Here is a 26,180-nt window from a genome sequence, read left to right as displayed (position 1 = left end):
CTCCCACACATTCCCAGATGCCCCCTGGTGGGGGGGGGCGGGTTCTGCCAGCAGAGAACTAGTGGGGTAGAAACCAGGTGGCTGCGCACTGCAGTGTGTGTGCGTGCGCGGCTGTATGCGTGCACAGAGTGGGGAAGGATGGCGGTCAGAGATGAGGGTGTGAAGAGGCAGGCCGCACCTGGATCAAATTGCCTCGAAAGTCATATTGCGGAGTAAGCCACACTTTGCAGTAGGGGAATGACAGGGCAGAGTTGTGCTCTGGAAAGGTCACTCTAGCTGCCATGTGCGGCATGCTTTAGAGGCGTTAAGATCAAAGATGGAGGCTTGGGATTTTCTTTGTGGAAATATCAATCGCAAATTCAGTTTAACAGACATAGGGCTATTTGGATTTTCTATTTCTTTTTGTGTCCATTTTGATAAGTCATGTCTTTAACAGAAATAATTTAAGTGTTCAATTTTTTTTGGCATAAAGTTGGTCATGTTTCCCTCATATTCCCTCATTTTCCTTTTAATGTCTGTAGGATCTGTAGTGATGTCCTATCTTTCTTGCTGATCTTTGTGGGTGTATTTTTCCTTGAGCATGCTCACTGGAGATATGTCAACTTTATTAATCTTTTTAAAGAACCAGCTTTTGGTTTCACTGATTTTCTCTGTTTGCCCATTTCTTATTTTATTGATTTCTGCTTTTATCAGTATTGCTTCCTTCCTTCTACTTACTTTCTGTTTCATTCGCTCTTCTCTTTCTGGGTTTTTATAGTGAAAACTGAGATCATCAATTTTAAATCTCTCCTCTTTTATAACAAAGCATTTTAAAGCTCCAAATTTCCCTTAAACACTGTTTTAGCTGCATTTCTAGAATTTTCATATACAGTTGACCCTTGAACAACACAGGTTTGAACTGTGCAGGTCCACTTATACTCGGATTTTTTTCCAATCCTACAGTGCTACACGAACCTCGGATATGGAGGCTGACAGTAGGACTTGAGCATCCGTAGACTTTGGTATCTGAGGTGGGTCCTGAAGCCAATCCCCCTCAGATACCAAGGGATGACTGTATTGTGTTTTCCTTATCATTTGAACGTTTTAAGTTTGTTTTATAATTTCTTCTTTTCACTCACAGGTTATTTAGTGGTGTGCTTTTTCATTTCCAAATATTCAGATATTTTCCAGGTATCTTTTTGTCACAGATTTTAATTTAGTTCTGTTATGGCCAGAATTTAATTCTGTATGTGAAATCATACATATTTTGTATGATTTCAAGCATAAAAATACTACAGTAGGATAAAATTCTGTGAATAAAATAAGATGGAAATGCAGACTCCAGAAGACAAAGTAAACATATTATTTCCAAACATTAAAAGAAAGCACATTCACTTTTCAGATGGATTATGTTGGGAACCACCTTTTTCTATATTTCAATCCTATTAGAATCATCTAAAGGGGTGATGTGATAGTTCTCTTTAAAGCATCTCTACTATTTGTTGCAAACTATGTTTGGAACTATAAAGACTCAAGACAAAAATGTTGGTGTCCATGTTTTCAAACTTCTTTTAGTGAAATGTGAACAAGAAGTTTGAAGACAACGGAGCTAAATAATGAAAGGGTATCTGGAATTTTTTTTTAAAGACAGTTGAAACTTGAGCCTGTTGGAGAGGAAGCAAGAAGGAGGGAGAGGCTGATGATACGAGAGATGCTGCCTGATGCTGAGATCCCTGTGGGAATGGAACGGATGTCACCACTGCTTGTGTGGAGAGACCTGCCTTGAAAGAAGGTGGGGCTCCTCCATGTGACAGGAGGGATGGAGGAACAGGTGGGTGCAGAGGAGGAAGGCTTGACGGTCTGGTGGTGAAAAAGGCTGGGAGTTCCTGCTCAAGGGCCCGGGTGAAGTGGAAAGTGAGGGGAGACAGTGGGGCCAGATGCTGGGCGAGATGAAGGTTTTGCCGAGTGGCTGTGGAGTTCTAGGGTGCTGATGGTGTAATGGGCCTGGGTATGATGGGGCACCGCTACGCACTCAACAGGCCTGTGTGTCCCTCTGGGCACTTACCACGGCCGTAACTGCACTTTTGTGATGATCTGATAAATGTCTATCTCCCTCTGAGAACTGGCAGCGGCACGGGGACCACTGACCACCTAGTCCCAGCACCCAGCACAGTACACGGCACTTGCTATTTGTTGAAGGGAGGGACAGCTGGCCAAGCGTCGGGGTCATCGGAGCAGAGCTCTGTGCAAGTCATTTCTGAGATCCCAGCGACCTGCTGTGTCAGGGAAGCAGCCTTGCCTCCCTCCCCGAGCGCCTCTCCTGAGTCAGTGGTCCTGATACAGGAAATGAACTAGGCAGTGGCTGCAAAGCCCAGCGATTGGTGGAAGGTGCAGATTAAGGAGAACCTAAGTCTTTGGAAACCTCCTGGAGGAGGAGGGTGTGACGGTGGCTTGAAAAACTGAGCAGGACTTAGGAGCACAGTGGGGGGAAGGCCCAACCCGGATCCAGTGGAAGAAGGCAGGGCGGGGCTGGAGCCAGCCCTGCCTCTGCCCTCCGTGGGCGGGAGTAGGATTCCCTGTTCTGCTCCTGCCACCCCACCCTGGGGGAGCCCCAGGAGGAGAGCTGCCATTCGCTGAGGCTGAGCAACTTCCAAGAGCGAGGCCCCTTACATAAACCGTCAGATTAATCCTCACCTTGATTCTGGCTTGACGGCTAAAAGGGAGACGCTGATGCTCGGAGATGCCAGGTAATTGCCAAGCTCAGACTCGGGAATGGGACCTCGGTTCGAGGCTTTCTGCTCCACCAGGCTGCCTCTCGCCCGGCCCGTGTGCTGACAGCTTTGCTTCATCCAACACATCTGCAGTTGCCAGAGTGAGAGTCTCCTGCCGGGGGCCAGAGAGCCCCACACCGTCTTAGGCCGCGGCCCCAACTCCTTAGGGAGGCTCGAGGTCTCCCCAGCAGGCAACCCTTCAACGGAGGTGAGGATGTTCCCAGAGGCACCGTTCTTTCCTGGTTCCCTGCTTAGAGCGCCTTTCTAGCCCACACCCACCGCGAGCTGCCGCCAGAAGCCTCCTCCAGGAAGCCTCTTCTGAACACCCTCTGTCCCTGTGGTCGCCTCGGGCCGGCACTGTAGCTTCTTTGTTTACACGTCTGTCTCCTGACATTACAAAGGGGGCTCGTGGAGGACAAGGGTAAAAGCGTCTTATTGCTTCAACCTTCAGCAAATGCCGAGCCCTGTGCACTTGTGTTAATTTCCTAGGGCTGCCGCAACAAGATGACAGACTGGTGACTTACACCACAGAAACCCTTTCTCTCTGGAGGCCAGTCTGAAATCAAGGTGTCGGCAGGGTTGGCTCCCTTTGAGGCCTCTCTCCTGGGCTTGCAGACGCCCGCCGTCTTGCTGCCTCTGTGTGTGACTGGCCCTCTGGGCATGCAGGGCCCTGGGGTCCGTGTGTCCAAATTTCCTCTTCTTACATGGAGACACCAGTTAGACTAGACTAGGGTCCACCCTGACATTTTAATGAAATCACCTCTTTAAAGGTTTGTCTCCAAATACAGCCACATTCTGAGGTGCTGGGGTTAGGGTTTCAACACATGAATACAGGGTGGGGGGGTGATTCAGCCCCTAACGGTGCTAGATACGCAAGGAACATCAGACACTGGCCCCGCTCGGACTGGCCTGCTAGCCCAGTGGGGATGCAGGAGGTCCAACAAGCAGTTAACGTGGGCCCTGGCAGGCAGCAGCGCCATCTAAGGGTCCCTTCCCCGGTGGCCACCGCGACAAGTCACGTGCACATCCCCCACCTCATGGACCTTCACAGGACCCTTGGAAGGCGTGATGGTGTGTTCTGTGTCAAGCTGACTGGGCCACGGCGTGTCCAGACAAGGGGTCAAATGTAACTCTGGGCGTGCCTGGGAGGGCGATCCATACCAGCCTCTGGGTAGGTGGAGCAGATGGCCCTCCCTGGTGAGGCCCAAACGGAACAAAAAGGCTGGCACTCCCCTGGGAAGGGGCTTCTTCTCCTGCCTGACTGCCTTGAGCTGGGACATTGGCTTTTTTCCTGCCTTTGGACTTGAAGTGAAACGGGCTCCTTGTGGGGATGGAGCTTGCAGGCCTTCGCACTGAACTTACCCCACTGGTCCTCCTGGACTTGCCGCCACAGGCCGCAGCTCCTTCAGTCAACCTCTCAGGGTGTGTGTGCACATCCTGTAGGTTCCGTGTCCCTGAGAACCTAACACAGAGGCGCCACAGCATCCTCGCCATTTTACCGACAAGGAAGCCAAGGCTCACGGGGACCTTCAGGCCTGCAGGCCTTCCTCCAGGGCGTGGGGGCCCCACCCCGCCTTCCCTGAGCCCCGGGGCCTCACCTGCTGCGCCCTCCTGGCCCTCCAGACAGTGAGCCACTCACTGCACGAGTCAGTCCTCCAGGCCCTGACCTGGCCATGGCACCTGTGCATTTCAAGCAAGGACTCCCAAAGCTCCCTGCCGCGGGGGCCTCCTACTGAAGGGAAGGCACCCTGGGCTTCACACCCCCTCACCCCCATCGCCATCCCCCACTCTCTGCCCGTGCCCTGGCTTCTCTTTCTTTCTCGAGTTGCCCTGGCTCCTGCCCAGCCTTCATGCTCAGCGCTGGGATCCGGACATGGCTGGCTCCTAAGGCCTGACCCCTGACACCCGCCCCGGGCAGTGCGGAGTGTATCCTCAGGCTGCCTTATCCTTCAGGACACTCCAGCCAAATACATCTGCCCAAACAGCCCTGGGCCGCACAAGAAGGGGGCTGGGGACACTAGAAAGAAGGGCTGGGAGATGAAACCCCTCCCATGCAGGTCTCGACATCACAACTCTGGGTGTTGTGACAGACCCTGCCAACTGTCCCCACCACCCACTCAGCCTCTTTCCTGTGGTCAGGGACCACCAGCGCCCTGAGGGGGGCACACGGCCACCCAACTAGACACAGCCCGGCCCAGCTTCACTCAGGACCAAGTGTGGCCACGGGGCTAAAGTCGCACCAACAGGAGAGTGTAAGATGTGCGCTTGCCCTTCCCTCTCCTTCCTTCTTCCCAAAGGCAGGAAATAGGCATGCGGTAGTCACCCAACCTCAGCTGTGCAGAGGTGGCACCCTAGGAGACGGCAGAGCCACCAGACACAGAAGAACTGGGCTCCTGCCGACACCGAGGGCTCTCAGTCCCCAGCCCGCTTGCCCGTCTACCTCGAGGGACAGCCCAGAGGCCACTCATCACATGATGAGAAGGAAGCATCAGTCTGGTGGGGCCACAGTATCTTGGGGTCTCTGTACAGCAGCTCAACTTGCACCCAGGGGGGCAGGGGAGCATCTTTGCTGGTGTGGAATATAGAACACGCAGAGAAGGACACAAAACCAAGTGCACAGCTCAGTGAACGATCACAAAGTGACCACACCCATGTGCCTGCTCTCCTTGCTTCTACGGTCCTATCTGCTGATGAACTTTAAAGAAACACTCATATAGTCATCATCTGTGTGTGGCGTCTTTCACTCGACATTGGGAACCCGCCCCTGCTGAGTGTGGCTGTAGAGTCTCACACTCCGTGAGTGTCACTGCTGATGTCACCGTGACACTGCTGAGGACACTTGGGTTGTTCCCACGTCCTGACCGTCACAAATAACGAACGTTTGCATATCGTCTGTGCCTCTGGTTCACCGACGCACATATTTTTGTCAAGTATGATCCTTGCAGTGGAATCGCCGGTCACACTCTACGCTTATCTTCAAACTTAGCAGATAGTGAATGCCAGATTGTTTCCCAAAGCGGTTACAGGGTTGTGCCAGTTTACACTCCCCCAGCAGCGTTCAAGAGTCCCGTGTGCCCCACATCCTCACCAATATCCACGTGGCACTGCTGGTCTTAGCTATTCTGGTGGGGAGCAGTGGTACTGCATTGTGGTTTTAATTATTTCCTTGATTACTAAGGAGGTTAAGTACCTTTTTGCATGTCTGTTGGTGAAATGGGTATCTTCTGTGTCTAGTGCCTGTTCAGGTCTTGTCCCCATTTTTTTTCTAAGTTTTTAACGGATACATATTCTTTCTTTACATATTTGGGATGTGAACCCTTTGTAAATGACGTATGTTTCAAACCACTCCTCCCACTGCCTTTTCAGTCTCTTAAAGGTGATTCTTCAGTTTTTAATAAAGTCCATTTTAATCGCTTTTGTAACATAGTTAAGAATTCTTACCCTATCTAAGGTTGTGAGACTTATTTTCTAGAATTTCTAGCATTTTGCTTTTACTATTCAGATTTACAATCCAACTAGGAACTGATATGTTCATATGGTACAAGGTAGGTAGGGGTCAATTTCCTTTACCCTCTGTAGATGTTCAACGGTCTCAGCGGGATTTTTTGGAAAGATCACCCTTTCCCCAGGCTCTGTAATGCCACTTTAGACATACACCCAGTCTCCATTCATGAGGGTCTGTTTCTGGACTCTGCTCTGCTTCCTTGGTCCATTTACTTATCCTTGTGCCAATAAAATACTGTTCTAAGGAATCTCACTTTGAATAGTTTCAACCATTGCGTTCTTCTTTCAGAGTGTCTTGGCTATTCGTGGTTTTTTGCATTTCCTTCAGAATTTAAATTTTTACTTTCTAAATATTTGTTGCTAGTCTGTAGAAATTCAATGCATCTTTCTATATTAACCTTGTATTCAGTAACCTGGCTATACTCATTGATTCTTCCTAACATTTTATGCACAGACTTCTGCATTAGCTATATAAACAATCCTGAGTTCTTTTCCGATTACTACCCTTCCACCTCCTTTTTGGGATGTTTTTCATCGGCTATTTCACCTTTCCAACATAAGTGGTGAATTGTGACTAACCTTGCCTTATTAATGTCAAGAGGACAATTTTCAACATTTCTTCATCAAGTTCGGTATGTGCTGAGGGAGTTTTTGTAGATGACTCCTTATCAGAATAAGGAACTTCCCTCCTGTTCCTAATTTGCTAAGGTGTTTTAATAATATGTTGGATGTTGAATTTTGTGAACTTTTTTCTGCATGAATTATGATTTTGTCTTGTTAATGCAGTTTACTACTTTAAAAAAATGTCATCCCAATCTTGCATCTCTAAAATAGTTTGTTAATAACGTGTTTAGGATCCGTGGATCTATGTTCACACGTGAGATTGGCCATTGCTTTTCTTCCAATAAACTTTTCAGATTTTGATATCAGGATCATGCTGGCCTTATAAAGAGTTCTGAAATGTTCTCTTTTTCTGGAAGAGTTTGTGTGTGGTTAGCAGTATTTCTAAAATTTGGTAGAATCTGTTGCTGAAGCTGAGCCTGGAGTTTTCTCTGTGGAAGTTTTAAAGATTCAGTATTTTAAATATTATAAGATTTTATTTCATTTTGTGTCTTTTTTTTTAAGGAATTTGTTCAGGTCATCTACAAGTTCAAATTTACTAATGTAAAATATTCACAATATTCTTTTATGGACTTTTAATGTCCACGAGATCTGTAGTGATAATGATTTTCTAGGTGCCCTTTTTTCTTTATTGGTCTTACCACAGTTTTCTCAATGTATTTTTTCAAAGAACCAATTTTTGGCTTTATCTTTTTGTGTGTGTGTGTGCTTTTAAATATTACTATTGTGGTTATTTCCTGTTTAATTATTTTCTGCTCTCATATTTATTCTTTTAACTGTGGTTTTAAGTTCTTTTTAAAAATCTTCAACTGTGGTTTTAAGTGCTTTTTATAACTATTTAAGATAATGTTTAGGTTACTGGTTTTCTGTCTTCTCTTCTCACATATGCATTTAAGGTAATAAATCATCATCTAAGAAAAGCTTTAGCTGCAGCCCACAATCTTTGATATGTAGCATTTTCATTAACATCCAGTTAAAAATATTTCTTAATTCCCATTTATTCATCTGAACCTTAGGTATTTGAGAAATGTTATTTAATTTCTAAAATTGTGGGGATTTTCGAGTTACCTTCCTGGTATTGATATGTAGCTTAGCTGTATGGGGTCAGAATATACTACGTGTGATTTCAATCCTTCGAAATTTGTTGAGGTTCGTCTTATGGCATGGCAAAAGGACCGATTTTGGTAAGTGGTGCCATATATACTTTAAAAGAATGTGTATTCCGCAGTTGTTGCGTGTATTGCTCTACATGTCAAATGGGGCAACCCTCCAACAGCATTGATCAAGTGTTTACTATCCTTCCTGATTATTTTTGTCTGCTTATTTCACCACTCACTAGGAGGACAGACCACTGCATGATGACCTTATGATGGCTCCAACCGCTGTGCAGATCAGGGCAAGAACATCCACAAGTGGTCTCTAGATGGCTGGCTGGGAGCGAGGGACAGCGAGGCACAGAGAGGGAGGGAGGGAGGGAGGGATAGAAACTGACAGAACAGTCCCTGGAAACACAGTCCCTCCCCTCTGTTGCTCACAATTACTACTTAGCTTACTTAAAGGAAAGAAAAGAATCATCTGTCTAAGCTGAGTGAATTTTCTCTTGCTGTTGGCTTTCTTGGTCACCTGAAAGTCAAAACTAAACCTATATCCTCACCTTATTTATTTTCTTTATGGCATTTACTACAATATGTGACGCTCTTGTTTTTATCTGTTTGCTTGTTAACTTTTGTCATTTTCATCAGAATGTAAGTTTCACAAGAGCACGGACTGTGTCTTGTTTACTGCTCTATCCCCAGGACCTGCCTGGTACACTGCTCACGGCCACGCAGCTAGCAAGAAGTGGAGGTGAGATTTGAGCTTGGATTGTTCTAACTGCAAAGCCCGTACTCTACCCATGAAGGTCCCCTGGCCCTCCCGTCTACAGCCACAGCTTAGGCATTTCTGCTACATTTACTCTCTATGCTTCTGGGGAAAGCAGCCATATTTTCCCCCTCATTCATTCCCTTCTAATTAACCACGGCAATTAATCATTAACCATTTACTGCTGTGTGACCCCGGGCATTAACCTCTGCAACTCAACTTCCTCATCCATATAATGGGATTAATACTGGAGCAGACTGTATAATTACGATGAGGATAAAGTGATGAATATTTTTAAGGTGCTGAGAACGTCGTGTGGTACACAGAAAGCATCATACAGGTATCTGCTAAAGACACAAAACACACTTAGTGAGCAACTACTGTATGCCCAGCACTGTGGCGAGAGGGGGAGCAAGAGACCGGGCGCAGTTCCCACGCACGTCCGTCAGCTGGGCTCACGATGAAGGTGTCAGAGGCTTAGAAGTGCGTGTCGCTGCAGCAAGAACACAGCCAGCACCAGCGAGCGTTCCCCCCGAGGCAGGCACCGTCCCGAGCGCTCCACGCTCGTTTATGTTCATCCTCCTACACACTCCTGGACGCTGCTGGTGTGACAAGCCCCACGTTAGTGATGACAGAATCTGCCCGCAGTTGCGCAGCTGCAGGAGGCCCCAGGCCCTCAACTCAGTTTATGCTCTCAACCACCATGCTATACACGGCAGCGGTGAAAACTAGATCCAGGCTGTAAAACATCAAGCAAGCTCTCGCCTAACTGAAGTAAAAGAAGCATAACACAATTTCATATATAGATGAAGAATGTACATTACGTTGTTTAAAAAAAAAGAAACATTTAACTTAATGTTCCTAATTTATGGCTGCAATTTAAGCAAGAACAGACAACTATCAAAACCTTCAGAAAGTCATTTCCATTGACATAATTGTCTTTGGTTGTGATGAGGAAAGTCTGACGGATGAGTTAACACTGTAACCACTACATTTACAGAAAAAGCTTTCCTTTAAAATTCATATATACTGTAGACGGTAAATCAAATTTATACTGTAAAATGCCATCTAGATAATATTTGACCTGAAAAATCCAAATAAATATATTAAAATGTGCAGGGAAGAAAAAAACAGATATTCTATCATATAAGTACAAGGGAAAAAATCTGAACTTTTTTAAAAAAAGGTTTTTAATTGATTTTCCATATTCAGGCCACTGGAGCTGAAATGATCAGAACCTTGGACAGCACTGAGAGGGCTTTTTCCTCCAAAGGACTGGTTCTGTGGTAGACTTTAAATGTTAAGGTACTTCCTTCCCTTCTCTGCATTTAAAAATTCTGTCTTAATTTTACTGCCTCTCATACAAAAAATGATTCATTTATGTGTAGAACTTATTGATGGCAAAATATATATATATTTACATCTTCCTCTTGCAAACAAAAACTGGCATTTCTGTCCCAACACCTTTACTTATTCATCTTATCATTATTCATATAATTAAAGGATAGTGAAAAATCACTTAAGTAACATTTAAATCTCAGGTGTTGCTGTAAGAGCAGTAGATCAGTGCCTTCAGAAGTTAATGGACACAAGATAGACATATGTAAAATCTAAATTTTTTGATTTAAGATTTACTAATTGGTAGCCCAAATGACCTCAATCATTCTTCTACCTCCCATTTTGCAAAATGGACATCTTTCAGCAGTTTCCAAAGCGTGGTGGTTAGCTTCAGAAGTTACTGAACAAAAATGCATCTGGCATTCGCTTCCAAAAAAGCCAAACCCATGAGATGTATTCATATATATGGACACGTGGACAAATTCTAATGGTTTATTACTAAAATTGAGAAAATAAGTATTTTTGAAATATTAACACCCACTATTAAGGTATTAAAGAAATCATTCTGCAAATACTTGAACTCGATGTCAAGCAGAAAAGCCTTTCTCTGCTACCTTTTAGAATAAAGCAGGCTAAAAAATTGAACTGCTTTGTCAGTTTGTTCTTGAAAGCAATAATACGGTCACAAAACTTGCTGTGACCATTGTCTCTTTACAAATTTTGTAAGGCTGGCCTACCTTTTTTTTTCCCCTTCTAAATGACTGATTGAGGTGGTGCTTTAATCCTCTGTAGCATGTAAAACAAGGTTCTCAGAAGCTCTAAGTCCGCTGGCAGAGGACAGGGAAGCTGTTGTGCTCAGGAATTAATCTGTCCAAAGGCATCAAAAGCAGTCACAATGCAGCCATCGGCATGTTTTCACTATGCAAGCCCTACATTTCCTATTTAGAAAACACATAACCATCACCCCATTCTGTATTCTCACAAGGCTCCCTTTTATTTATTTGTGTTTGTTATTATATGGCTTATACCGACATGTTTGTGTGATGCCACTGGTGTGCATACATCCATTGAGAGAAGAAAAAAAGAAGTGTCTATTGCAAACTTGTTAAAAGGAAAAAGGGACCCCCACTGCTTTTTCCCTTTGGCCAGACTTCTATTTAGAGAATAAGGTTTTAACTCTTTGTGTCCCAGAAGAGAATGACTTCTTCGTGCATTCTGAATTTTGCAAAGGATTCTTTACTGACGGAATGTCACAAATGAGAGAAAAAAAATGTTATTCATAGATTGATATCACAGTCCTAGAAGCTGGTATTTCTTCAGTTATATAGAGGGCATTAGATCGCACATGGGAAAACTTTTATTTTGTTCTTAACATGCTTAAAGCTGTTTTTTACAAAGCAATTTAAGTATGGCTACAAAAACTTAGGAGCGCTTTACTTTGGAACAGTCGGTATTTCTGTAGAACTTCTGGTTGGGTCGTTGTTTTCATTTTGGAAGGTTCAACAGGAATTGTGCAAAATCTCACTAGATATTTTAGTTTAGTAACATGGCTGCTCAAGAAGATAACATGTTTTAAGCTCTGTAACAGGACCTCCCAGGAGAGTTTTTGTTGATTAATGATCTGGGTGGTTACCAAGATTTTAGTGCTCACTTAATCCAGTTCTACCTCTGAGTGTGTGTATATATAGAGAGAGATACAGACAGACAGACAGACAGACACAGGTCAATTAACCTCCCACCTCCTCAAAGCTACCTTTGCAATTCCAGTGAAGCCCTGGCCCAAACTGAGTGGTGTGCCTTTCTAAGACTGGTGCTTTTTAAACTGAGGAAGACACGGATGAACGTTTAATACTGTGGCCCGGCACACAGAGACGACCATGAACTATTCCTTCCCACTTACAGCCTTAACAGTGGGTAAGATGCAGGCACTGGCTGGTAAACATCACGGGTCTGGAGAAGCCCAGGTCTAGGGTGATCTGGAACGGGAAGAGTTAATGGCCCCCACATTCCCTCACCCGCTCACTCCCGCCACATTCCAAAGGGACAGGGCTCAGTGACAACACAGCCCAGGACCTAAAGTGAAGAGGGACAGCCCTCTATTCTTCAGCATCTCTCGAATTAATTAACTGGAAATGAGTCTTGTCAATGTTTTGGAAAGGCAGAAGGGGTGAAAAGAGATTGCTAGAATTAATCACAGTGAGAAACTACTTCAACTGCCTGCCAGAGCCCAGAAAACCCCACGAGAAGAGACAATGAAGGGAAGGAGGCCAACTTGCCGAGGAGCAAGTGGACCTGAGCAAACTTCCAAGTCTTTGCCAAGGAAGGGACATGCGCTCAACAAGAGGAATTTATTAACTGCGGCCACAGTAAGTACAATATATCACTTAAACGCACACTGTATCCACGGGGACAAAAGCAAACCAGACAATTACGTTTTTAAAGCAAAGAAACCACAGAACACTCATGTACTTTCACTTTTAAGCTTATACGCATTTAACTCTATTGTCTAAAAGATTCACGGGTTCTTAATTTGTACTTAATAAATCTTCAAACACTGGCAATTTCACATACTGCGGAAGATGAAAAATCCATGAAACAGATTCCAAAAATTCAGAGTTTTGGATGGAGAGTTCATTCACTAAGAAGAAAAAAGAAACAAAACTGCAGATGTAACAGAGCTATTTACAAGAACAGTCAAATGAAAAAAAATGCAGAGAATTTTGGTCAACGATAGAAGTAATGGAAAGAAAACTGAAACAACTCATTCAATATCATACAAGGAGTTTTCTGTTCTTTTCATTGCTCAACATTAGCTATCTTTTAAAGAAAGTCTAATTACTGCCAAAAACTTTTAGACCACGTGAAAATTTTGATACGATTTTCTAACTTTCCCCTAGAACGAGTTTGAAATTTCAACTCTCTTAAGAAAATGGCAGCATAAAGCCTGAACGAAAAATTATTTGCAATTAAATTTAGGGCTTTCTTTGCCATCTTAGAAGGCAAAATTACTCCCATCCATGTTCTTATGAAGGAACTGTGTCACGCCCAAGGTGATGGGGAAGCGGGGGACCACTTTCTACCAACTGAAAGGGAATTCCCACTCCTTCTGGCATACTTACCAGCCGAGGTGTGTCACTAGTAGACTTCAGAATCAGCTTGTCACCCCTCTTCTCAACTTCAAAGCCCGCTTTTTTAAGTAGGGACGCATCTGCCAGGCCCTGCTCCTCCATCTTTGCAATCAAATCTTGGTTTTGGCTATTGTCCTCCGTGAGGTTTCGGATGGCATACACCACCCACTGGGTTAGAACTGGAACCAGAGTGAAGGAATCTGCCAATGTACTTTCCTGTTTTAGAACTTCACACGAGCATTATTGGAAGAGGAGAGGAGCAAGCAACACTAAAAACCCAGAATCAACACATTTTTCTTGAGGATGTGCTATGAATATGCATGCAAAGCGAGAAATAATGAAAAAGGTATACGACACGCATCTACACATGTATGTCCAATGTGTGTGTGTGTGTGTGAGATGTCCAGCAACCGGCCCACAGAGATACTTAACTGAATGAACAAACGAGGAAGCAAAGGCTTAGGGCAGTCACATGTGAAGTATGTGAACACAAGCCTGTGTGTAGGACTGCACATGCGTGTGCGCGCACACACACGCACGTTGGATAATTATGTTACTGAGTCACCAGGCAAGGAATAAGAGCATTACAGAGTGAGTCATGAAGATGTCAGGCTAGAATCAGACAAGAAAATCATCTTGTTTAAAGTAAGCCCAGTTACAGATAAGAATTGTTTCCTGGGAGTCACCATGGAATTTCCCTCATTCCATATTTTACAGATGAAGACAGACTCTGAAGGATTTCCTGTTCAGTCTGAATCCTTGTGCCTTACTGTGCCCTGGCCCTAATTTTAAATGTTGTGTGCAGCGTCTTTCACAGCAGACAGAAGACACCTTATGAAGAATATAGAATCACTGCATTGTTTTCTGAAGTCTCTGATTTAGTTACCAAGAGCTGCGTAAACCTCACAAAGGCATTACGTTGCGGCTAGATGTCCTTCTCTAAAGGCTGTATAAAAACTGCTGTAGTCTTGGATCCAGGGACACAGGGAGATACCAAGAACAGTGGGCCTGGCACCCTCTGTTGGTTCAGAAGAAACAAAGTGCCAAGCGTGGAACAGTTTTTCCAATGAAAAGAGGCCCCCCCGCCCAAGATCAGATGGAAGGTAGCAGGAAAAAAAGCCCTTTCTCCTTGTTACCAGACGTCTCCCATGCAGGCATTTCTGATGCCAGAATTGGGGCCTCTGTGCCCCCAAAAGGTATCAGAGGTGGGCCCTGCAGCTGAAGAGTCGGCACTCCTGATCGCGTCCCGTGTCCCGGCACAGTGGTGAGGCTGGGGCCGAGACACTTCTGGCTCCTCGTCTGGACACAAGAAGCCACAGAGAAAGGCTGCCATATGCACAAAGAAAGTGAATCAAACTGTTCCCCTAGTGCAATAGCCTCAAAGAAAACTAAAAAGTGAGCCTGAGACTGAAGTCAGGCAAATGAAACACAGGAAATGCACCAGTTTGGTGTTCAGGAAGCGTTTCGTGGTTGCTGCCTGTCAGTCCCTCCAGCAGGGCCCACACCAGCCCGCAGTCCTGATCACACTCGGACCTCACACAGGAATTAGCTGCCGGCCGGCCGGCCTGCCTCTCCAGCTCCTCCAGGACGGGCCACGGGGCTGCATGGGGAAGAGAACCAGCAAATGCTGTGGAGTAAATGACCCCTTGGTCTTAAGAGGCTTATCATCAAAACCACTCGGGGGTATAAATGGCTAACCTGTTCCAAAGGGCAAAGAACGGGAATTGCTGGTGCCCAGCTGATGTGATTCTATAGTTAGCCGCACCCTTTGGTGGGAAAATGTTCTCATCTCGCCATTACCTGTCATCCTCTCATGATAAAGCCCAGGTCCTTTAGAAGACTGTACTCCTTTCCTGGAGATGAATCCACACAAATACTCAAACGCATAAAACCTAAATCTGCGTTTCTCCTTCTTTGCCACATCACCAAACCCCCACTCTGTGACAGGATAGAGAATAAAAATAATGATCCCAGGCGACAGAAACTTCCAACACATCAGTACATTTCTCAACAATGAATCATTTGCTACAATTGATTTCTCATGCAGGACGACATCATCATTACTCAAATCCATTTCCTTACTTGTTGCAGGAAAAGAGGGAGGCAGTGATCATGAGAACCGACTGGCGAAGCGAACATCTGAGGGTAAATTTAGGCAAGAAAGCATGTAAGCCTAGAGAATTCTATTTCATAGGTATAATAACTCTCTAACGCTAAACGACAGATGCAAAACGCTGCTTCCCGAAGCTTCCTAACCAGGAAGCTTAAATATAACTGAAAGAAAAGGGAAATTCCCAGAAATGCATCGCAAGCACCTCAAAATTGGAGGGTTGATTGGCTCTGTAATCGAGCAATGTGATGCCAGCCCTGTCACTGCCAGTTGCCAATGCCGAGTGTCTCTGGGGGAAGGAACCACCATCCAGAGCTCGAACTGTCAAATGGTTTCAGTTACAGGGCAAATAAGACCCCTGCAGAGGGTCCCCGCATCCCTCTCTGCCAGGTGCCCTTCACACCCCAGGCTCTGTCAACATCACCTCACCAGGCCCCACCTCTGTCTGTCCACACACGAGGCCCTGCCCCGGGACACGCCTCCCCTCACCTGCCCCTTCCCCACAGGGCGCACAGCCGAGCTCATGCTCCTGGAAGCCCACCCTCTCTGTCCCAGCCACCCCTCGTCACCAGCATAAGCTAGGCGCGCCCGCTCTGTATTTCCAAAACACTCTCCCCCACCCCCCGCCCCCTTTTTTTTTTAAACTAGTTCTCATCACATTGCACTTACTTATCTGCTTAGGTGTCTATGAGCTTCTCAAGGCTAGGAGCCACGCAGAGTCCACCTCTAGATCCCCAGTACACAGCTAGGTCCTGACACAGAGTGGATTCTCAATGTGTTTGTTGACGTCACGTGAGCTGTGATTATGTGTTTATATCTCTGTCCGCCTCAACACCCTGTGAACTCCTCATAAGCAAGTCTGATGTCTTATTTACCCTTCTGTCCTCTGTTCCAAGAACGGTGCTGGGAAATGTTTGCCTGATGTCCAAGTGAGCAAACGCTATCTCCCACTTCGCGCGTGTGTGTGTGCGCGCGCGCACGCGTGCATGTAGGAAGGCATCGTGGCACTGTAGTGACCCACACAGGCTGTGCTTTTCCTTCTGCAGCAGTTCTTGGCGTGGTTTCCTGACTCAGGGCTTTGCAGGGTTGAGAGACTAGATGAAAGTAAATGCAACTTGGGCAAGGAAGCTGGACCGTGTAAATAAAAGGTCCATGACAACAAAACACAGGAGAGTCCCCATGTGGACAGATGCAAGGGTGGATTTCAATCATGTTCATCTGCGGGGGTAAGTAGCACATTTTGTGGAAGTCGCATAACGGTGTTCTAAGAAGTGTTTAGTATCTCATTTCTGTAGAAAAACTTACACAATCCCCGTTTTATACGCAGGAAAAAAGGAGCATGGAAGAGGATGAGATTAATGATGGTTTTCCTAATGGACAGACCTGCTGGGCCGCACGGCTTCAGGAATGAACGTGACCGTCACCAGTCTCACAAGGAGGGGGTTCCTGGTACAGCCACCATATCAACAACCCAGCAGAAGCAGCACTGGAGCCCAAGGCAGCAAAGGCAATTTAGTCTTCTTCCGAAAGCGGTATTCAAAGGGCAAGAAGACGTTAAGTGGAGGGCCTGGGAGGGGTCGGGGGAGGAAGGCCACAGCCACGGTGGGGTCAATGCCCTTCCACCACCTTGAGTATCAGAGATGACACACCAACAACAGTGCAACCCCCAACACTTTCACTTAAATGTATATAGTTCATATTCTTTGTAAGTGAAACTGATCTTATTTCCTCTTTAAGGAGGATTTCACGACATGCCGCTTCACGCTCTTCTTGGGCAGCTACAAAAGGTGTGCGCTACATCTCTACCCTAAGCGAGCAGAGCATTTTGGGGTTTGTACTGTCCACCTATAAATTAAATACCACACAAAGGTCCTCTAATTTGTCCCTATTTCCAGTGAGAACATTTTGGCACTACTGTCTAGGGTCTCCGACTTAATAATAATTAAAAAACCAAATTTTAATAGTCGTTGCTTTCATAACGTTTGCGTTGAAAAGAGAAGCACGGAAAGCCGCACCACCCCCCCCCACGGCCGCGAGCTGTGTCTGATGCCCAAGCCCGGCTTATGAATATGCACGACTCCCCTCGTTAGCGCAGGAAAGGCCGAGCCTCGAGGGTCACAGGGAGATGAAAGCGTGCCCCGGTTAATATTCACATCACCCTCTTGTTCCCTCTCTACAGAGACAGAAAGCAAGCAAGAGTGGGGGAGAAAATTAAACATCTTCTAGAGCCTCTAATCCTTAACACTCGAAGTGCTTTATTGTCTGCTTGGCTTTAGAAAGACAGCTTCTAACGTTTCCATGGCGACTCCAAATAGAAGGCGTGAGCCTGTTTGTTACAAAACTGCCTTCAAAGAACCCTGCGATCAGCACTAGGGTGAGGACTCGACAGTCCAGCCAGCTCTTCATCAGAACACGTGGTGTCCTGAAGGAGCCACAGAGATGGGCGTGGGACTGAGCACCTGGAAACCACGGGGCCTGGTGAGTCCAAGCGAGAAGTGGTCCCTGCCCGCCCCCGAGCACTCGTGTGGCGGCAGGCTCCACGCTGAGCCCTGCAGCCTTGCACCAGGTAGGTGAGGAGACAGGGCAGGGCAGAAGGATGTAGGCTGGGGGACTAACCGAGACAGAAAAAGAGTCCACGACCAGCAGATTTATGTGCCAAATTCACTTTTAAAGTCAAGTTAGGTGAGTTAAAACATTACACCTGGAACTTCTGATGAGAAAGACGCCACCTAACCTTCAGTTATCGAAATCGGTGCTACTTAAAGTCCTGCAGGTGCCCGGGACGCAGGCCCCGCTAAGACAGGGACTCTGCTCTGGTCACTGCTGTGTCTAGAAGGCTGCTGAGAACAGGGGGTGGTAAATTATGGCCCGTGTTTTTGCATGGCTGCAAGTTAAAAGTAGTTTTCATATTTTTAAATGGTTGGGGAAAAAAATCAAAAGAAGAATACCAATTTGTGACACACAAAAATTATTTGCAGTTCAAACTTCAGTATCCATAATAAAGTTTTATTGGCACACAGCCATGCTCATTCATTTATGAATTGTTTACAGCTGCTTTCACGCTGCAACGGCTGAGCTGGCGAGTTGTGATGGAGATAGTATGGCTAGCAAAGCCAAAATTACTGACTAAATGTAGCCCTTTACACAAAAGGTTTGCAAAACTCTGGCCTAGAACATGGAAGGAACCAATAAGTATTTGTTGAATGAAAAAATAAGCTTTTAAAGGAACTGGCACTGAAAAACTTAAACTATTTAAATTAAAACAATTTAAATGGTAAAAGATTTTACTGACTTTTCAGGATATATATGTATGTACAGACAAAACTACATGTGTAATATCAATAAATGGTGTTCTACATATTAATATACCTGTAGATGTGTAATATATCTATCTATATTTAATATAAAATGTATAATATACATATAACAAATATGTCTGCTATACATAATATCTACATTTAATTTTGCTTCCAGGATATTTTTAAAAATTATTTTTAGACAACAAACCCATTTATGGCAAGGAATTTATGTACCGGCAAACTTTCCAAAGCATACTACTTAGTAGGCCACAGAACATACATCAGGAACCTTTGATGAAGCTGGTCTGAGAACAGGACGCCCCATACCAGGCAAGACTATGTCATTAGGCTTCCACAAAACCATGTCCTCTTCTGCCACATCATGACAAGATTTCCCTGAAGGTGAGGATGCTTAATAAACAGCTTCCACATCTAAACTAATATATTCTCAGACTATGGTAAAACTGCATAATTTTTCAGATTGCAAAGTAGTAGTTCGGTTTTAAAATTGTTCTGAAAATGCTTTATGTTGCTGAAAACCAAACACTTCAAAATACGGCAATTTCTGTCAGCCGAAGGAGAAAAGGGCACGGAATGTGACACTGACAGGATGACTTCTCCTCCTGCTGAGATAACCAGTTCTGCTTCCTTCCCAGATACACGAGTTGGAGAGACTGCACCTCGGGGGCCACGTTCCTGGTGGGCCCAGGTCCCCGACCCCGACCCCATCTGCAGGAGTCCTGATCAACCTCTGCCCTGCTCTTCAAGTATTCACTTTCTGAAGAGAGAAGAAAAAAAAAAAAAAAAAAAAAAAGAGGCATTTCCCAAACGGTTGACCAGGGAACCCCAGGCTCCAATGAGGCTCCGGCTGCTGCAGGAGGAACCTGTCCAAACACGCCACAGGGGGCGCCTGAGAGGGGCGAGGCGGGGGCAGAGGAGGGAGGGCAACTTACCTATGACACGGGGCACAGACAAGCGAGGGTCCTTGCGGAGGAAATAAACCTGAAAAGCACCGTTAGTGTTCCTGTATGAAGTGCCACCCACTTCTGCAGAGGTGAACTCTACCTCCAAATGTTAAGAGAAACTTCACTGCGCAGTAAAGTGCATTCTAGCTCTGCCTTCATCTGTAACGATTCTCTCTCAACTTCCATGTAAGTCACTCAGTTAAACTACGCACTCTTCTCACTCAGAAAACTAAAGTGGAAGTCTTCATCATGCAGACTGTGCACCCGGCCTCCTCTCACGGTGCTGGAAACCAGTGTGTGTTCAGTAACCGCCACAAACCACCCTTTGGGCTCCCTCTTCCTTCTCCAAATTGTTGGTCTATCTGATGTCTAATTTCCCTCTGCATTTTTGCATTTTAATACGAGGGCACATCTGTGGTTCAAGTGTTTCAGTGCTGTGCTGATGCGGACTGTTCTAGGTTTTGTAGTGTATCCTAACAGCATTTATAAATCAATGCATGTGTACGCTCTCATCTACCAATTAACGGCTAATCGTTAATACTGAACACGGTAGAATAAACCCCAACTAACAAAAGAGGGTGGGGGAACAAATAATTGCCAGATTTGTAAACTGTAGGTCACAGTCTGAAGAACTTAAAATAATACTTGTGTTTAATATGTCCTACAAGGAGGAGAGAGTTTCAGTCTTTACTGAGGGAAAAAGTCATCTCAGAAACACCACTGCTTTGAAAGCTGAGGCTGCTTTTCGGTCTCTTAAATCTCGAGGGAACTAGAACATCAAAAAAGTGGTACAGAGGCCCAATAAAACACTGCTGAATTTTGACAGAAATATCCTAACATACAAGGGTCAACCAGAGAAATGTTGTCTCTGTGCATAACCTGTTTCTTAATGATTCTGGAACAAAGGCTCCATTCACTGTCCTCAGTATGCACGACTTGCTTTCTGTCAACCGAACGTCTAAAGGGAGAGATGAGCTGGTCCCAGCTTGAAGGCCCCTCTCGGGAGCCTGAGCCGCCTTTCCATCTCGCTAGGCTCCTCAGCGTCATCACGTGGGCGAAGAACCGCGGAACCACGGTCCTCAGCCTGGCCCCTGGCCGGGATGAGTCCTCTGTCCTTCACAAATCCCAGATGGCTAAAGCGCAGGCACCCAAGGTTGGCTGCTGTCAGCCCGCCCAGCGAGCCTGTCAGTGTGGCAGTGAAGTAACGGGAAGATGATACCCGCTCGGGTCCGCAGTCACCACGCGCTCCCCACTCCAAAGCGCCTGTGGCCGAGCGAGGGCTGGGCCTGCAGGTACCTCACATCCACAGGGTTTTGTGGTAAAGGATCCTACAGCACCGAAACTAATTCTGTCCATTGCGCATTCTGGAGTCATCTTACTCACCACCTCAAAGCCGGGCGTGGTAAGAGGCAGTCGGTCTGGCGTCTGCCACACAACAGGTCTCAGATCAGAACCAACCAAGGCCACTTCTAACTTAAACCACAGGGCCTGGGGCCACCAAGCGGTTCCATGTGTATTTGGGGCAGGGCTCTAATGTCACTTTTGAGACTATACAGGAGCCACTGCATGTAGCGTGTTCAGCAGGGCCTATCCCATGGGGGTCCCCCTCTCCCTCTCCTGGGCCCCCGCACACTATACTGCCACCGTGTCATCCTGAGCCCTTCTACGGAACGCGTGCTCACTTGTGTGCAGGGACTCCGGGCTGGGCCGCTGCAGCTCCTGACACACAGGAGGAGGAAGTTTTAAATACCTCCGGATGAACGCGCCCTGGTGCCTGGCCTCCGTCCTCTAACAAAGGCAGGCACCCCAGGTCTCCCGTCAGATCTGAGCTGTATGTAAGGCACCAATGACCACATGCACACAGACCCCACTCCGCTCTACACAACCTCAGCCTTTGGGCTGCAGGGGAGACCTCCTCAGGGAGAGGCTTTCTGGACACAGTAAACTTCTCAAGAAAAGCTACTGCCCCAGAGTCTCAACTCACATCCAGGGGTACTGCCGGCAGTGAGCTTGGCTTTGGAGACGGCATCGAAGGGTGTGATGTAACCTGAGACCACTGGGCTCTGACGGCTGAGAAACTTATGAAGAGAAGCCAGTGAGAGCCCAGAAGAGACAGCCTACTCAAGGCCCTGGCAGCCAGGTAGGAGGGTATTTCTATAGTGCTCTGTGCTCTTTGGAATAAAGGAATTGCTGGCTTGAATGAATTTCTACCTTCCATGTAAGCAAAGCTTTGCCAGAGGAATTAACTTAAGTGTCTCTCATATAAGCCAAGACTGCCAGTTTATCTGCATAAAATAATAACAGTAATAATAATAAAAGTAATGGCAGCAGCGGGTGTTATCACCTGCAGAATGTACAACACGTGTCAGGGGCTGTTACAAGCACTCACAGAAAGTATTCAACGTTCACAAACACACCACCTGCGGGAGGTGTTAAAAACCCATTCTACTGATGAGAAAACTCAGACACAGGAGGCTGAGGTCCTGTCCGAGGTCACACACCTGAAGTGGGCGGGCCAGGCTTGGATGCAGGCTCCAGCACCCACCCCACTGCTCCTAAGCCCTCCTCAGGGGCCACAGCCAACGGGAGGACACTTGGGGGAGGCCCAGTGCAGTCCTTCCTCCGGCCTGTCTGACCGCGAGCTCCTGAGCTCCGCTCCGCCTATACATCAGTGAAGGAGCAGCAGGTTTTATAACACTTGAAATAGAGCCCCTTTCTCTTCAAAGAAATCTCAAAAGATAAGATAAGCTCTCAAATACCAGTCAGAGTGACTACCTCTGCCAAACGCCTTTGGAAGTAACAATAAACAGCTCAAAATGAAATTAAAATTTCGAGTAGAGAACGTTAAGTAACCCCATCTAAATTATGGAAGGTAATTGCTGGTCTAGTACTAATGACATTTGACATTAATAAAGTATAGCCAAGAGTCAAAAATAGTCTAAGATACAAAGGCTTAAATGAAGAACACAAACAGTGTAGAGCTTCTGGAGGACTTTGGATTAGACAAGACCCAGCAGGTGCCAAAGCATCAGCATACTGCACGTGCCTAAGCATCTGTTATCACTGTCCTTGGTCCAAATGTCGCTAGTCTCTGGGGGTGATGAACTCTATGGGTCACCCAGGCCATGCTGGTGGCCTCTCCACCCCTCCTCCCCTCCCAGCAGCTCCCAGAGAGTCCCCAGTCAAGAGTGGGTGGACCCACAGGTTTGAACAGGCACAGACCCGCGGATATTTCGTGCCGTCTGCCTCCATTTCTATTAGTAATAGGTGAGCTGAAAGTTGGGTGCACACCTATGATTCTGCCCACCCTCACTAAGGGAGGAGCACTGCTGTGTCGATCTAAAAGTCAAGACAACTCTCAGCAGAGACTGATAATATGCAAATAACTCCAACACTAATCGGGAATAAATACCAGTAACACCTGAGACTATGTAAAAGCCAAACTGGTTGTTGTGATGACACTACGTTCTAAACTCTTCCTTGACACATCTCTTTTAAAGCTTCTAAAGTACTGGATATCCCACTTTGGGGGGAAAAAATCTCATTCAATTACAGAAATCTAACGCTCCCAGGTGTTTTCCTCTCCTCTATGAGGAACACACTTCTTGACTCTTACGCTGGAATTAGAGCAAGGGGTGAAGCTGTAAATGCAGACTCACTGTTAACCACGCAGCCGGTCTCTCAGGGTCGGATCACGACCTGTGCGCTCATCTGACATTAATAAAGCAAAACGTGAAGGCCCTGTGCTCGATGCTGGGAATGCAGTGACTATCGGGACAGGCAGGTCCCCTCCCTTGGGGTGCTGACCTTCTGGGCAGGAGGCAGGCACCAGACCCAGACAGACCTCTGGTAACACGTGACTGCAGGACACAGGGCACTGCCGCCGCTGGAGGAGGGATGAGTGCGGGAGAGCGACGTCCAGGCTGGAGCCCTGAGGGACTTCAGGTTGAAGGGAGGAGTCCACATTTTATTCTAATACGACGAGAAGCCACTGGAAGGGCTGAAGTAGAAAATTCAAGCAGCTCTCTTTGGCAGCTGTGCAGAGGGTGGTCTGGAGGGAGGCCAGAGTGGAGACGGGGGCCAGCCACGTGTCCATAACAGCAGGGCTAAGACAGTGGACTGGGATGCACTGGGCTGGAACCCCAACCCTGCCATTTACAAGCTCTACGACTTGGGGCACTCAACCTGGACAGGTCGTATGTGAGGGGGACAGGAGGGGAACACCCGTCGAGCTGCGCCCAGCCCTGGTGCACACATGCAGCCCACAGCCTCTGTGGGCCAGAGGCACTTGGCCCCCACGCCTGGCTCCCCTGCCAGGCACGTGGCTTCACCTTCCTTTGCCTCAGTTTCAATGAGGGGAAGACAAAACAACTTCCCAATATGGCAAATGACAGCTCAGGATGGAGAAGACGTTCTTAGGCCCTGGAGTCACAAAGCCCAGGTTCAAATCGCCATTCCTGCTCCTCCCCAGCTCAGGGCCTCGGCTAGGTACAAAAGCCTTTTTGCCTCAACTTCCTCGGCTATAAAATGGGGATAATCATAGTATCTGTCTCCTAGAATGGTCATGAAGCCTTATAAATAAGAGCACAACGCCTGGCATGAAAGAGGCACTCAATAAATGTGAATACACAGATCTGTTATGACAGTTACAGTTATTATTAAGGCATTTGCCCTGAGATCAACAGAGCTGGGCCACAGGTCATGGGTGTCATACAAAAAGCTAGATCACTCATGTCAATGAACCCCTGTGTGTTCAGTTACCAACAGCAATTAGTCCTCCACCTGTCACCACACCACCCAAGGATATGTCACCTGCTCAAAGGCATCTTATGAGCCACTGCTTCCCAACCAGCACCTGAAGATTTTATAAATACAACACCATTTCTCTGAGTTTCTTCATCGTCCTTTTGCCAATTTTCAGCTAAGGGATGGAAAGCAAAGGCAATCGTCACCACGGAGGGAGGGAGGAGCAGAGACGGTGTGCACGTGTGTATGCACCTGTTTACTCAGTATCAACCAAGTGCTGGTGACATGAAGGCCTGATACCTCAGTGGTCCTGAACTTCAAGGTTCTGATCTTTCTGGAACGTCCAATGGAGAGAAATAAACACATTACTAACCGTTGTAACAGCTACAGTGTGAAATGACAGGATAAATGAAACAATAAAAGGGGGCCTTATTTGAACTGGGATCCTGGAAGATTTCTCTCGAATAAATACCATTTAAATCTAACTGGAAAAATGAGCAGGGGGGACTTCCCTGGTGGCGCAGTGGTTAAGAATCCACCTGCCAATGCAGGGTACATGGGTTTGAGCCCTGGTCTGGGAAGATCCCACATGCCACGGAGCAACTAAGCCTGTGCGCCACAACTACTGAGCGTGCATGTGCCAACTACTGAAGCCCACGTGCCTAGAGTCCGTGCTTCACAACAAGAGAAACCACTGCAAAGAGAAGCCCGTGCACTGCAATGAAGAGTAGCCCCTGCTCGCTGCAACTAGAGAAAGCCCACACACAGCAACGAAGACCCAACACAGCCAAAGATAAATAAATAAATTAATTAATTTTAAAAAAATCAGGGCTTCTCTGGTGGCACAGTGGTTGAGAGTCTGCCTGCCAATGCAGGGGAGGCGGGTTCATGCCCCGGTCCGGGAAGATCCCACATGTCGCGGAGCGGCTGGGCCCGTGAGCCATGGTTGCTGAGCCTGCGCGTCCGGAGCCTGTGCTCCGCAACGGGAGAGGCCACAGCAGTGACAGGCCCGCGTACGGCAAAAAAAAAAAAAAAAAAAAATCAATGTGCTCATTTCTAAGAGGAATATTCCCAAAGAAAAAAAAAAAAAAAGAACGAGCAGGGGTTGGCTAGTGTAGACATGGGAGGAGACCCCAGGCCGAGGAACAGCTTGGGGGGCCAGGGGAAGATGAGGGAGGCCAGGGCCCCAGAAGGAGAGTCAGGAAGGGCTAAGTGACACTGGGTACGACAGAGTGGGGAAGGCCTAGGGAGATGCGCCCCTCCCTGAGCCAGGGGTGACCGAAAAAGAGGTAAATCCAACATGGTTTGCCCCAGGGAGCTCACAATCTGTACAGGGGGCAGACCCAGCCAGGGCACGTTGCAAGCGGCTCGGGGCACAGAGGGGAGGCTTCCTGAGGGAGATGGCAGGGCTCCTGCCCCCAAGGATGCCGAGCGCCTGTCCTCAGGCCTGGTACATGCTATGCCCACCCCCACCAGACCATGCGCTCCACGAGAGCACAGACAGCGTCTCCTCCTTGGTCACCACTTTATCCCCAACAGCTGGAACACTGCCCAGAGCATAACACACCAGATACTCAAGGAACACCTGCGGAATGGACCAGTGACAAGAACAATAAAGACGCCAGAGAGCCCTGGTTAACACCCAAAATGTCCTCTACCTGCTGTCAAGATGGTAACGTCATAGTAATTAAGACAGTGCCGTGCAGGGACAGAGAAAGAGATCAACATTCCGAACCGAGAAGAGAGAGCCAGAAATGGAATCACGCCCACAAGACCATGATTCATGCCAAGGTGGCCCTGCAGAGACAGCGGTGAAAGGAAGGTCTTTCCAATACTGAGACAACTGCATAACCGGAGGG

General features: G+C 46.9%; 1 protein-coding gene across 1 annotated transcript in view; it reads right to left on the bottom strand.

The window, feature by feature from the left end:
• Positions 1–12,407: 12,407 nt before the first annotated feature.
• ATXN10 (ataxin 10) overlaps positions 12,408–26,180 on the bottom strand; it is a 160,176-nt gene continuing 146,403 nt past the window's right edge. The window contains exons 11-12 of the mRNA XM_082635894.1: positions 13,193–13,380; positions 12,408–12,711 (exon numbers count right to left, since the gene is read on the bottom strand). Of these exons, the coding sequence (XP_082492020.1) occupies positions 12,709–12,711; positions 13,193–13,380 (191 nt within the window). The 3' untranslated portion in view covers positions 12,408–12,708. The remainder of the gene's footprint in view (positions 12,712–13,192; positions 13,381–26,180) is intronic.

Source organism: Mesoplodon mirus, assembly GCF_964341445.2.
Source record: "Mesoplodon mirus genome assembly, chromosome: 11".
NCBI classification, from domain to species: domain Eukaryota; kingdom Metazoa; phylum Chordata; class Mammalia; order Artiodactyla; family Ziphiidae; genus Mesoplodon; species Mesoplodon mirus.
The sequence above is the reverse complement of the archived record's forward strand: the minus strand, read 5'-3'. Positions and strand labels throughout refer to the sequence as shown.